We start from the raw sequence: 14,767 nt of genomic DNA on the forward strand, positions 1-14,767 counted from the left end.
TGTATATATATATATTATGGTGAAAGCACGATAATCCATTAACCATATATCCCTAGCATACCTCAGGACGGTATCTATCCTCCGAATTCAAAAACGTCATGCGTAAATCAAATATATGGGGTACACATGAATCGATGTTATTGCATACAAGTTAATATTAATCGTGTGCGCTTTGCCCAACAGAAGCAAAGATAAGTTCGGAGCAAACCAATTCACGTCTAAGGATAATTTACAAAAAAAAAAAAATATGCCGGTTAACAATGAGCCCAGCTTCAATGTTTTTTGTGATCCGTGCAATGTTTGGTGCTTTTTGTGGAGGTTGCAGGTGTTTCTTAGATGCACAAGCTTACTTTACGAGATAAATAGGCTAAAATCAAATCCCAACTACTTTACCCTAGTTGCTTGATTTGTGTTTATCAAACAGTAGGTTTCTCCTCCTTTGGAAGGAGGGAAGAGGTGCTCCACTGGGCGAAATTGTTCGGCAAATTAGGACTCGCTGTGTTCGAATGCGGTGTTGTAGAACCTTGAAGTTGCAACGTCAATGGTAGTAACTGTTCAGCTAAATGTTGCGCTCCTTGGGGTGCTTGCTGCCTGAGGGACATCCGTCTCTTTTCGTCCTCGGCCTCTTTGAGGCGTTTTTCTTTGGCACGTCGATTTTGGAACCAGATCTTTACCTGGAAATAAGACGAAAATTTGACTGCTGCTCTCGCATAGTGAGTTAATAATTACGAAGATGCTGTATTCAGTACAACGTACTGCGGGTGTCCACAGAACAGAGCAAAGGTCCCCTAACAGTAGACTCCGAACTTCTGACGCACCCTGTATGTACGTATGGCAAAGTGAATGAACGTATCAGTGTCTCGTATTGCGGATATATACCTGGGTTTCTGTCAATTTAAGTTCATTAGCAAACTCTGCTCGTTCCGCGATAGACAGGTATTGCTTGGCGCGAAACTTCCTCTCCAGCGTTAAAAGTTGTTGCGTTGTAAATGGAGTACGAGGTTTTCGGTTGGATTTGTGCCGACGAAGTTGACAACGAACAGGTCCTGTTGGACCGCCTTGGCTAAATGCCTGCAATCGCAACTGATTGAGCACAGCGCTACCTGAAAAAATGGTGATCTGTTGCTTAGTCGGGTTGCCAACTCAAGACTACGTTTATTTATCTCTTGATGCTTATTTATGGTCCTATTAGAAAGCAAATTTTCGAATATCAGGATACCCATATCTATATGTGTATTTTCCTATGCGTTCATAAAAACTGACCTCTGTTAGCGCATTTAATTTTATGTCAACAGATAAGAGGGATCTATGTATGTTAAACTTTGTCACGGATATTTTGTATATCCGAACAAATATTGTTTGAATTCTCTAAGGTATTTAAGGGAGGTTTCTGTTTCCTATGCAGGATTGACTCTTTCTTATCTCTGAGGTCATGGTTGCATTATCCAGTTTGCTCGTACCTCGCTTGTCAGATCACACGTGAATAGCGTCTGAATGTTCAATGCAAACAAGACAGATAATTCTTGATTTATTTTCAAGATTGTAGAAATTCTTCGGAAGGAAAAGACTGGAGCATCACTAGTGATCACTTCTCTTTACGGACGTGCTTGACGCCGGTGCAGGCATTTTTATGAAATAAATTACGACACACAGTGAGACAACTTAGTAATTACTTATAAAGATGGTTATACTTTTGGAAAGCTCGCAAATTTTCACTTGCAGAGGTCCTGCATGTTCCGCTGTATGTATGAGAAGGAGCATCGTTGCGTGAAACACGACATTTTTTTAATGAGTGCCGAAATGGCATTGATATCGCGAAGGGTATTGAAAACACTAGGGCTACGTTTCTCCAAAACGAATTATAAGTTGACCACTTTTTATCGTAACAAAAACATCAAGTTAACCGAGATGTAAATATAAAAAAAAAACTGTACCAACGCTATAATAGTACCATAATTACAGTATAAGGTAACTTGATCTTTATTATATTGAATTAAAGTTCAGCTTTGACGAAACTGCGTTTCGAAGAATAGAGTGTAATTTTTATCATACATTGTATTGATTAAAAAGTCATTTGCTTTATATAAATGGCCTAAGTTAAAACACTATTTCATCGGAGGCTATACGAACCAGTAGTTTCGGTAGCATTTGACTATTTAAAAATCGGGTTTCAGGCTCTTCGAGAACCTCAAGGATCATCTGTTATTGACGCAGGCGATATTTTTCACTAGTGAAATTGACGTTTTCGTAACCTTATATTAACTTGACATAACTTTTTTTTGGAGAACCGTCTTCGCGCCATCGTCGTGACTTCACACCAACTTTTTTCAATTATAAATACATATTTTTCTATAATGTATTATATAATTTCTTGTCGTTAGCATAGAAACCTAGCAACCCTAAGTATATCCGTTCCTAACTATCATTCATTAAAAGACGTTTAATCTTTTCAAGCGAGAAGATTAAGGGAAATTTAGTGTAGTTTACTTCTATTAACAATCATCTCGTAAGGATAGTGGAAAGTGCAGCTTGCCCATCACGGAAACTTTCTTTACTCTCAAAAACCAAACGATTCTGCTAGCAATTTGCCACAGCGTCTCAAGTTAATAAAGAAACATATTGTTTAAGTGAGCTTTTTTTATTCTCTGTATTAATGGTTCTTGCCTACAAAACATCCTCGGTTCGCGTCATTTATAGGGGTTTGCGTCATTTTTAAACGGAACCCCTAAGCATCTCCCTGGTGGTGAAATACGGGCGCCGCAAGAAGTTTTCATTAGTTATAAAATTTTTAAAAAATTAAAATCATTAAATTTTTTAGCAAAATTACAAAAAAAAATTATAAATTTGGCGATAAAGCTCTTTGTTCGCTATTATCTTATCTGAATTTATACATTTTTTTTTTAAATATAATGAAATTTATGCTTAAAGTATTAAAAAAATTACCATAGTTATTCGTGAAGTTTTTTTTATGCACAGTTCAATGTGTCGATGCCGTCATTAGGATCCAGGATGCAATTTTTTGCCTGATACTGTGTGGGTGTGCTGTGGCGAAAAGTGAAGAGCGTTTGGAAGATCCAAGAATAAATGGCGGTTAAAAGTTGCTATTAGTTAATATGAAGAATTTATATTAGAGAATCATTACAGCTGTCCTATGACGACCGCGGACACCCCTGAGAGATAACGTTTTTTTCTTGTTAAATTGAGGCTGGGTGAATTCTCGCACGGCGCGGTCAGTCTTCGTTCGAGCTGCGCAAATGGAAGGTTTTCTTTGCGATATGTTCGTCTGGTGGTTTAGATTATACTTCCAGCAATATCTACATAAGAGCCCGTTAGAACTCATGTAAGGCCTGAATTTACTTTCGAGCCTTATTCTAACCTTTATTTACGTTGTGATGAAGTCTTTCCACTAGGTTCACAAGCGCAGCATCTCGACCACAGATACTTCATCAGTTGATTAATGGCTTCGTCGGGGTGCTAACGAAATAGACAAAAAATAAAAGCTGATCAATGGACTTTTTTTTTATTGGCCAATCTTCGGCGACCAATTAACATACTGAAGGTGTATGAGCAGAGTACTGGTAATTTGATTGAATGCTGAAGATCAATTACAAGAAATGGAGTAAATAATTTTTATTACGCACTGCGCATACGGATCACCAGTGCATATAGGTGCTTGAGGTCATCTCATGGGGCTTGCCTCGAGGTGACGATACATGTGCTCTCTCTAACCCATTTTATTATAAGGCTAACTAGCAGTACTGCAATTCGATTCGGAACTTAGAACTATAATCGGAGAGTACGTTCGTCAAACCGGCTGAATCGAAGAATCGTTTTCACGAACTGTATAAAAAGAAACCTCTGTCACACTGAACATTCAGTTTGACCTTTTACGAAGCAAGAGTAAGGAAGATTCGAACGGGAGTAGATCGAAACAATATGTTCAACATTATATGGCACTACATATAGACATATACAGTTATTTTGGGTGCCGTTTAACAGTACGTCGACAATCGCCAAACGGCGTCGACCGTCTCAGGTCTCCCGGCCGTGTTCGCCGATGCCGTCGGCATTCATTGCCCAATTACCATTTACAACCTTACGCTGGTTCAGTAACGTATCATCGGCGTATGTAAGTAGATATGTAGGTGTAATGGAATAGATAGTTTGGCCGCATGATCAACGGCAGTAGCAAAATCAGCAGTAGGAGTGGCCGACCAGCCTTGTCTAACAATCATTTCTATAGCGTATTTTTACAAAGTTGTCTCGCTTCCCGCCATGTCGCTTCGTTTTATTGCTGGCCCATCCCCGAAGACCTTCTTTCAACACTCCCCTTGGCCTCCCCCTGGCTTCTCTATTCCTTCGGTGTAACAGTTGTGCATTGTGGACTCTACTGTCAATCGAGTCGAACGAAGGACCGGCCGACCGATCCACGTTCCGACAGGTTGATTGGCCTCGTTATCTCGCTCTTTTAGACCAGTTATTGCTACCTTTCGATGATGATTCGGAAAACTCACCAGCGGCAAAATACGCTCGCCGCCTGGTACTGTAAGTACCGCATTATAGGTCTGTCATTATCAATAGGCGTTGCGCGTTATGAAATACTAGGAACAGTGGACTGAACTGTACTCGGATGGGCCGATGGCAACGCCGACAGCCACAAGTCCATAATAAAGCTGCTTATTTTTGCAAGTTTTTTTCACGAATCTCTCCTGTATCTGCAGGAAACGATAAGCTGGCTGGCTGGCTGGCTGGCTGGCCAGCTTACTTAACGGCGTTGTTTATAAAGGAGATGCGGGTATAGATTAGCGTGAACAGCCCTTAATTCTGTCATAAATGCATTGTAGGACAATATGGTGAAACTATTAAACTGTAGGAAAATCGAGCAGAATTGAGGATACGCCCGTTACATTGACTTTGCCCGAAAGGGACTAGAGCGAAAAGCAACGATATTCGTTAGTCTCGTATGTGTGTATGATACCTGATGAAGATTTCTAGACTGTCTGTTTACCATAGGTGTCGGCCTTGTTGTCCTACATTATTGATTAGGCATAGTATGGAAGTTCCTATGAAAAAGCAATGAAAATGGCTACAGCTTAACGTAGTTTATCCTCATACGTTCTTGTTTTAACTAGTCAAAACAGCTAAACGTATTGTGTGTTTAGACACATATGTGTTGACCACATTTGTACAACAGCTGATTTTTCAGATCAGTATCGAGAGCGATTGTACGATCGATTTCCTCCGTTCCTCATCTCAAGAAGATATTCTCTGCGCGTGCGCGGTATAGTTCATTAACTACAATTACAGTTTTTCCTTTATGTCAAAATTGAGTTCTGGCTCAATGGATAATTGTTTATTTCAAAGCTTCAAATTGACGCAGTTAACAGAAACAGGGCCTCAAGAAATGAGTATAATATCATAGCTAAATTAGCACACAGTAATCTATGATATCTGCACACAGAGCCAGGTGATTTCTCGTTATAAACTTATACGAGCCTGAGTAAGTTTAGGCTATAATTGAACAACGTACTATTTTTATCCGATTGCCGCACTTAGACAGGCTCTCTCATGTTGAGTATGGACGCAATAATGTGGTCACATCGTGCTGAAGTCGCTTTGGAATCAATCATGTGACGGGCAAAATTATGTTAACAAGTAACTCACTCTTCCTTGATAAAGCGTGTAATAACGCTTAATAATTTTGTAGAAATCGGAGCTTGGCAGTATTTAGAAGTCGTCCACGATAAACCGATACCGCTCAGAGGTTTTTCTTTTCCCATTTAGTTTATCTATTTATTTAGTTTTCTGATTCTTATGTGTATTTGATCGGGCAAAAGTGGCTTCCTAGAATGTTTAATCTACTGCCTATACAGGGGCTTGTCTAATATTTTACAGTAGGATAGGGGTTAGCTGGCATTTTTGATTTGATTTTCGAATGATTTTTGTTTGAGAATTTCTACAGCGAGTCATCTTTTTAGTATGTGATGCCTTTATCTATTTATTTGTCTGTTCAAAAGTGCGTGACTTAATACGCAGCAGACAATGTACAGCACCGTCTGATTTATACGGATGACGGACACAGCACTGAATGATAAGTTTCATTACAATTGTTAACAGTGATCTGTTTTGATGCTATCATCATGCTAGATCAGGTTCTGAGAGTTGGCTAATTTTTGTCAACGTCTGTAGCTAAATTAGTGTCTAGGATGCCCTCTCAGCTGCTAAGTAACAGCTAAGTTGAAGTTTACTCTTCGAAATATAGGGAGGTTGAACTGTGTTTCGGCGTCACAAATCACCGTTACCTTTAGCTCAGTCGTCGAAATCTTAGAGTAACCATCTAATAATTGAGACGTGGTACTGATACAAGGAACTTCTGTGATCGGATAGTTGTTCAAAAAAGATACGTTTGCAGGAGATAGATACATTCCCGATTACGGTACACATTCAGTACCTGTGATATCAACAAATATTTGCAGTCTCTTTCTTGTTCAAGTTATTGTGACGCTCTTACCCTAGTTTACCTTTACTTTACCCTAGCTAAGCCAAACATACATTGAAGAAAAACAAGTAACTAATGCCAGCTCATAAGTCTGAGCTTCGAAAGTGTCATTTTATGTACACCTGGTTTGAACAAAAGCCGCTTAAGGTAGCACCAATCCGCAAAACGTTCTGTTGGCCTCTAGGTTGGAGCCAGTTGCTGCAACAAAGAGGTATCACGCCGTTTTTTACGTGAACGTTTCGCGAATTAGAAGGAGACTTCTTTTCTCATAGACACTTCATTAACTAATTCAGTATGTTCAAAGGATAGCGCTGAACACTGCTGATATTGGCACGAAATGGTTACTTAAGGCTGCTTGTCATAGTGTCTTCATGTGCTTGTCTAGTGCCGGTTTTCCATTAATATGGACAGAAAAGGGAGCACTTGTTCTATAGGCGTTGAAATTTGCTTGCTGGTTTATAGCGCTCGGTTCGTGGTTAGCCCAAAGGGTGGCTTGGATATTTGGCCTGTGAAAAACCTGGAGGGATTGCTTTGAACCCTGGAAATTGATCTAGTTATTTACTAAAGCCTACTACAATCGGTAAGAAAGTAATGCTTCCGGACCGGTAACCCGTGCATACATCATAAGTACGATATGAAACAGGCCTTTTCATACTAGCGCGCGTCAACTAAGTGTTTCGAGTCTTACGCATAAAGCTACCGTTAAGCGGATTGCTTCGTGGAAACCATTGTTTGAAATATCTGGCCTCTCACAGCGCGAAATGCGGTGACTTGTTTACCTCCGAACCCATATTACCCTAAGTTTGCTATGCAAGTGTTTTGCGTTTCATGCCTAGTACCGGCATTAGACGTTCCATTAGATGGCTGGCTCCCAGAAAGAAAACAAGATGTGTCCATGATTGGGCTCGAACCCACACTACCACCATCACATGTCTCTCAAGATTAGCAGATAAACACGCCATTACCGGCACAACTTTAATAAGCAAACACATTATCACTGCACGAATCACTTGCACGATACCTGTCAGCAGTTGACTGGCGAATGGCGAGGTAATCCAGCCCGCGCTGAGGCTCTGTGTTGCCGTTGGAAGTAGTGCGGTAGCGCCGACAGACGTCACGTTCGGCATGCCACTAACTCCTGCGCACATTGTCGAAGGGAGGCCGGCCAGGGCTTGTACGTTATGCAGACCCGACACGCCTGGCAGTAATGGGTAAACATGAGTAGCTAGGAAGGGATTAGAGGTTGGAGGTGTCGGTGCAGGGCTCGGTGTACTGCTGAGATCATCACCGTCATCGTCGACATGAATCTCGGGCGAAGAGGGAGGGTGAGAATGGCCTGAGCGGGCAGACAGTGGAGAACTGGATCTTGGAGGGTCGAGGTTGTTTAGCGTGCACTCAATTGGTGATGACTCGGACTTACGGGCCAAAATAGAATCCACTGAGAAGATGCTTTTTAGCTTTCCAGATGGTCGTTCCTCGGACGATGTTTCACGTTCGGAGATTTCTTTTGGGGGTGGACTTCTAGGTGAAGGGGATTTTGAGTCCTCCTTATTCACTGTCGAACAACTTAGATCCATTATGGCCGAAACGGAACTATTCGATGTGGTCACAGTAACTCTGTGTTGCGTTTCGCAATGGAGGGTGAGAGTTTTAGCCAGATTAATTCAGACTCTCGTTAATCATATGACTCCAACCTACGTTCTGCAGTTTCATCTAAATTTAAATTGCACTTATTTCGCTCGAATGTTTCGCGTCGAGCTTGAAACTAAAACCCAGTTCACGGCACAATATCGAAATCGATGGAACCAACATTTGCATCGGCTATGGCTTGGTACACTTTAAATCATCGTTTAATATTCACTACTCCATGCGCTTCAGCACTTTGCAGGTCCAGATAGAGTGTACATGCTCACACTGTTCGATTTTGTCTGTAATCGCAGGACATTTGCTAACCTGGATCAACAAGTGTAGTTGTGTTTTTTATAAGTTACGTGACATTACTTTTTAACTCGATCGTCTGTTGCACAATTTCTCACATTAGTAGCAACCACGAAGAAGTAAAGTTAATACTAAGCGTAACTTGTCTGTTCTCCGTCCTTCCGGTACCTCAGTTCCACAGTATCCAAACAGTTTTTTTGTTATTGTTCCTGTGGAGAACACAGATCCTTCTCGTATTAGGCCGAGTTGTCTTCCGCTATACTTCGGCGCTTAGTTGTATCTGGCACCAGTTGTATTGGGCCAGTCGAAGGTCTATAACGTGGTTCGGTTGTTTTTCATAGGCCCGCTGCTGCCGGACCGGAGGGAACAGCGTATCTCCTCAACTGGCACCTGTGGCTGCGGCGCTAGTTAACAAGCGCGTCGACATCTTCGCGCCTGACAGAGGTGCCGCCATGGCTTGGTGGGCGGAGCTTCTGTCGAAGCTCCGCCCTCCGTGCGTCAACCCATCAACAGGCGACGTTATACCGGCGACAAAGGATGGACACTAAGGCAATTGAACGAGCGCTATCGACTTTGCGTCATGTTCCATTCGATGTCCCTAGAGGACAAACTGTATGCACAACAAATAAGTGAATATCTTCATAGAGCTCGACTTTCTTAATTGCTAATGCTGACCCGGCGTTTGTCAATAGTAGATCTATATAATTAGTACAGACTCTACGGCAACGATGAGGCTAGGCAAGAGAGCTGTACCGCTGACAACCAAGTATCTTCAAACAACACTCCTCAAGTTAATCAACGATATTATTAGATTGTTCATTAACATTTGTGCTTGTTTGATTTATGGGCAAAGCGGAATTGTGGACAACTCCGTGATACCGTGATGTCACTGCATGTCAAACTTACCCACGAAGAAGCCTAAGATTAACACAGATGTTACCGGGTTAGTATTATATATATATATATATATATATATATATATATATATGATGCTGGGTAAGCAATTTAAGATAACCTAAAATAACGACAGGATTGAGCTCAGGGAGAAAGACGTGTAGACGGCGGTGTATTTAGGACTCGAGGGCCCCATACAACCAAATGTCGGAAACCAAAGACATACAAAATGATCGGAAACGCTGGCGTCGTGGCCGATAAATTCCAGAGGGGTTCCTTTTCTTCAAGCAGCTTGGCTGAAGAAAGTGTTGGCTACAATACGAGCTCATCAACGAACTGGAAATCAACTTCCAGTACCAACAGATATATTCAAAACCGACACGCATAACGTGAATGTTATCGCGGTCTTTTTTGCGGCCGCTCATCCTCATGCGGTTTGTGCTTGGATGTCGACGTATCTTTTCGTTCATAGTTTTTCTGCTGATTGAAAAGCATAACTATTTCTGACATTTATGCGGATCGGAGCAGAAATCACACAAATGCGCGTTTTATTGTTTTTTTTTCTTTTTTGAAGACTTGCTTTCAGCAGCTGCAGTCGAAATAATTGAACAAATTATCTGGTTCAAGTGGGGAGCAACGAATAATTGTATAAGGTAATTTCATTCGTCAATCGTCAATGAGCTGGATCGAGACGCGTAATCGTCGGATCGAGGTGACAAAAGACTTCGTGCTAACAACATGAATTTGTAGGCATATACCTAGTTCCAAAAAATAAACCTTTCGAATTTTTACTCGAATTGCTCTAGATAACGAAATGAAGTGTGTTTTAGCTTGATTTTGAATCTAGACTGCCCCGTTTATCCTTAAGTTTGGTGGGCTAATACGTTACCATTAGCTGCATACTAAGTTAGTGCGATATGACTGACTGTTGGACAAACGTAATCTGTGCTCCCACCGCTCAGCATCACTGTTATGTACGAACTATCGCATTTATTTGTCTAGTATATTTACTATGTCAAAACAGGTTGTGATCAGCGTTTGGAACCGACTGAACTTCACAGTTTTCAGATCCTTAGCTCTCCGACGTCGATTGACCGTCAGTTGCCATACATCGGCCGATTGAAGGCAATTTTTTTGAAGGTGACGACTGCTTCATAGGCTAAAACGATAGCTAGCCTATGAAGCAGTCGTCGCCCGTGGCCATACGATGCTCGCTCAGTAAAAATTATTACAAAGCGTATAATAATAATTGCTCAACTTATATTATGATCATCGGCGACATTTTGTCGGATAGTACGTTTACGGTTAGTACTACAGTGGAGGGCGAGGTGTGTACGCCCGGAACGTGTTGAGGCTTCGTTAGGATAGAATTGTCCAGACAGGGAAGCGGTTCGTATAGGTCGCTTACGGCACTAATGAAGCTAACTCAAACTATGAGTAAAGCGATTAATTTACTTAGGCAGCTATCGTTACAAAATGAGCTGGTGATTACACTGAAACCTGCCTAATTTGGCCCTGCACTATTATAGAAATGAAGGGTTAAATTTGGGATTAGCGTCCTGTCGCAAAAGGACATACCGGATATTCGTCAAATTTCGGAAGCACATTTTACGCTACTGGCTAAAACACGGTTCGGCTGATCTCTACCGGATTTTTTTTCTGAGGAAGAGTAAACATCGATGCGGATCTGTTGCCCTTTATGGAAGCCATGTCGCCAAGTGAGCAGACTTACGCATAGAGAAAGTTAGTGAGAGGCCAGTAAATTACCGATGCATATGGTGGCGCGAGTTGCACAAGGGCGTGCATAAAGAGCAGAGTTTGAAGAAAAATTACCGAAGTGGATTTGTACCCTCTTCTTGAATTTCTCTAATTCCTGTCTTATAAAACCCACAGCAGCTTTGATTTCCCACTTCTGCGGAAACAGTACTAATGATAAGACTCCGGCTATTAGCGCGAAGCAAATATCACGGTCAGGAAATGCCAAATAGATATAACAGCAACGATTGTGTCTAAAAGAATCAGTATGTCTGAGCTCGTTGACAGCTACCTGATCGGAGGAGAGCTATACAGACGGGTTTAGATGATATGCATATTAAAAACATGTGAACGAAGAAGCAAGTAGGAGGTTACGCAGGCTATAAAGAATTAGTGGGGAAGATCGAAAGTATAACCTAACCTTACCTGGGATGCAGGTTAAGTGCTATCGATCGGAAAACTAACAAATCATTTGATGCAAGCGTGTTTTTTGTTCACGTATTTTACGAACAGATTAATTACAATTTTAATTGAGAACGCGTTTCTTTCAACATTTAGCGAGACGCGTTACTATGCGTGGGGAGGCGCCTAGTTGTCAGTCTATACCAGTCAGAAATCCAGTGACTTCTCTGCGCAAGATGAGTAGCAAAGCGTATTAGAATCTGATCACGAAATATGATTGGTATGGATGTTTTAGCTCAGCATCTTCTCGTCGCTGAGATATCCTATAGCAACAAAGAGACCTGGAAAAGGAATTCTCGTCTACACATGCTAGATAGTTTAATACGAAGATTTACAAACCATATAGCAATGGATCATCCGTTGTGCAGCCCGATTAGCTTTGATCATTGGAAGTGAGTATATAATAGATGGACGACACGGTATATTATAGTTCGGATTCAGACATAAGCTTACCTGTTCCTTCCTGTTTCGTTGGAAAGCTGGTTCTCCTGGCACTTGAGCTAATGCTATGAGATTTCTTGCTATTAGGGGGCGCCACTGTCGGAAATCGATACAAACCAATATCTGACCTTTCAAATGAAGGTCCCCAGAAAAGCATCGCTGATAGTTGGTGAAACTCTCTATTAGATCAGCTTTCTATTAAAGCTGATCTGATCCACGTGCACATAGCATTAGCTGTCGTGGTATCTGCACCCGCTGCATTAAAGCAAATCGGAGCAAAGGGGGCCAAAAGTATGAAATAAAAAAATATCGAATTGGTTTTTTTTCGATACATCTTAGATCTTTTACAAATACGCATATGCATTACTCTAAGTCGTTCTTTTAGGGCCATATATACAATCAACGTTTGGTGCTTACCGAAAGCTAGCCCTCTTTGCCAGAGAAACTCATCATACATTCCTACGTGTATACTAGATCTTGATTGCCGTCAAGCCACCCTCAGCCTCTACCAGGCTAGTTGGTACGGTATAATTTGTAGTCACTGACTCAGTCTGTCAAGCCGAGCAGCGATATCCAAGCGCTACGTGTCGAGCCGCTTCATCTATGAACGATATAGTACATTCCTATTTCCCCGTCGCCCCGGAGGGTCGTTGCTTTTTGTCATTTGGCCTGGCAATTGTTACTTTATAGTTTCTTTTCGTTCGCCATCGATAAAGTTCGGCATCTTCTCGGGCGTCTGATGGTGTATCCTCGTGGTCTTCGCTTTCGATTCTTTGCAGCGAAAGTGGGAATGATGGGTTCAAGCAATCTTTCGAGGGCCGTGTCGTTTCGGACCAAACTCGTCCAAATCTTTTGCTTATTCTGCTTTTTCAATTATGCCAGGCCCAGAGGACAATATTGGGTAGAAGCCTGGAGTTGTAGAACCATGCTCAATGACTGGCGAGGAAATCGGCTGCGCAGCCAGCGAACGCTCAAAGTGCTTGTTGAGCGACGAAGCATTCTCGTACCGTTCTGGTGCTACCGTCTCAACTGTTTGACTGACTGCAGTACAAAAACGCGGGCTTATGTCGGTTTGTATGCGTGTGTAAGAGTCTTCGATGCCTATACGAGCCAACAGTTTGCGCATCTCTGCCTGTTCCCTGTCGGGCATGTTAAGGCGGTCCTACTGGTGCAGCCTCCACAACTACGGGCTTAGGTTGGAGGGCGGTGTTCTAGCTCTGCTTAAATCTAGAAAGTTGGCCTTAGCCTAAACAAGCTATTCTGGCACCCTCCGATGAGGGTTACCCTTAATGCGAGTAACAGACAACTCGCGATTAGATTGTGACTCGGATGCCGACGGAAAGAACAAATCATGAACTCATGAGTTACTCCTGTGAGCGGGATGCCGTCACCGTTTCTCCTTCTTATAAGTGGGGTCTGCTGCGGCGCCTCAATCGGGTCCATATTATTAGCTGCCCACTATCGTGGTAGCGCTTCGTATCCTAATATATCCGCTTGTTCTTTCCAGCCTTTAGAAAAGCCATGCCACAGCATGTGACTTCGCAGGTAGGTGTGGTATAGCCATATGTGAGACTATTTTTAGGTCTGCTCAATTTGATAGAAAACGGTAAATAACGTTAGTGCACTGGTGCCAATAGTCTAGCGGTATGGTAAACTTTGAATAAGTATCTAGCCCCGTTCTTCACTGTAGTTTATCAGTGCCGAAGGTTATGATTGGTAATGTTGGGCATTGGAAAAATTGAATGTAGGCTATGCTGAATCCTAAGACAAATAAGCAAAAATAAAGCTGCCGTTAAAAATTATGTCATTTGATGTGATTGATTAGGACTTCAGGGCATTCTTACTCGTAAATCGTTTGTCATTTGCTTGTTGTATAGCGTACGCCGATGGTGGGCTTAAACTAGAGATCCCTAGGTCTATCGCTGCTTGTTTCTTTAGCTATAGGCATTCCCGACATACATATGTATTTGAAGCAAGAGAGCCTAGAGAGAGCTAGGTTAGGCTTAATTGCTTTTCAAAGAGACACAGTTGTTTAGTTAACAAGATCAAGTCGAAAGTTACAGGTTGAATGATGCTAGGGCCCAAGTGTTCTTGATTGGCCTTTTATACAGACATCAACCTATAGAAAAAATTAGGCTAAAAACTAGGGCTCTCGCAAGGCACCTAAATATGTTTTTGGAGACTTAGCAACGTCGTCGACTTGACAAGTTAAATTTCAGGCATGTAGGAGTGGAATGAGCATCTTCTGTGATACGAGTTTCGTTCGCTGTCATTCGTTAGATTGCTATGACAGGAGCTTTCTGGAAGAACGAAGTTCTTGATCGAAAATACGGAAGTCAAAAAGAATAGATATTAGCAAACGGGAGTTGAAGATAATTGTTTTGTCATGTTTATCTTTGTTCGAAAACTTCCTGCGAAACTTACTCGACAGGTGTAAGTTCTGATATTTCTGAAGACAGTACTACCGCAGTTTTTAATCAGAAGCTACATCAACTTACCAACATAATAAGCTGATAGCGAGTGAAACGAAAGGGTAGAAAAAGTATCTTTCAAAATCTATCTATCTATATATATATATATATATATATATATATATATATATATATATATATAGCGTCTCTACTGAAGTTTTCCGTGCCGTTTAACTTTCAGAATTGTACATGTGCGAAGGTACCGCATTTTCTATAGCCATTAACTATCAATATATTGCCTATAGAGAAAATCGCACCCATCTATATTACGGCTATCATCGTCGTTCATTACTTTTGTCACCCATGT

At 41.6% G+C, this 14,767-nt stretch overlaps 1 protein-coding gene and 2 long non-coding RNA genes across 3 annotated transcripts; 1 reads left to right on the plus strand and 2 right to left on the minus strand.

Annotated features, from left to right (window-relative positions):
- Positions 1-422: 422 nt before the first annotated feature.
- Positions 423-8,798, minus strand: LOC111271927 (uncharacterized; the record flags this gene model as incomplete). The annotated part of the gene is given in 3 exon segments (XM_022852984.1): positions 423-674; positions 880-1,103; positions 7,521-8,798. Coding segments are annotated over 3 exon segments (1,032 nt in total), but the record flags the coding sequence as incomplete, so codon positions are not given.
- Positions 1,120-4,057, minus strand: LOC147751922 (uncharacterized). Its single transcript, XR_015315532.1, has 3 exons — positions 3,377-4,057; positions 2,944-3,042; positions 1,120-2,737 (listed from the first exon to the last, which is right to left on the minus strand). It is a non-coding gene; the product is annotated as an uncharacterized LOC147751922 (long non-coding RNA).
- LOC147751923 (uncharacterized) lies at positions 4,084-10,146 on the plus strand. Its single transcript, XR_015315533.1, has 2 exons — positions 4,084-4,545; positions 9,906-10,146. It is a non-coding gene; the product is annotated as an uncharacterized LOC147751923 (long non-coding RNA).
- Positions 10,147-14,767: the final 4,621 nt, after the last annotated feature.

The sequence above is a fragment of the Varroa jacobsoni genome, unplaced genomic scaffold (assembly GCF_002532875.2).
Source record: "Varroa jacobsoni isolate VJ856 unplaced genomic scaffold, vjacob_1.0 contig01276, whole genome shotgun sequence".
Classification (NCBI taxonomy): Eukaryota; Metazoa; Arthropoda; class Arachnida; order Mesostigmata; family Varroidae; genus Varroa; species Varroa jacobsoni.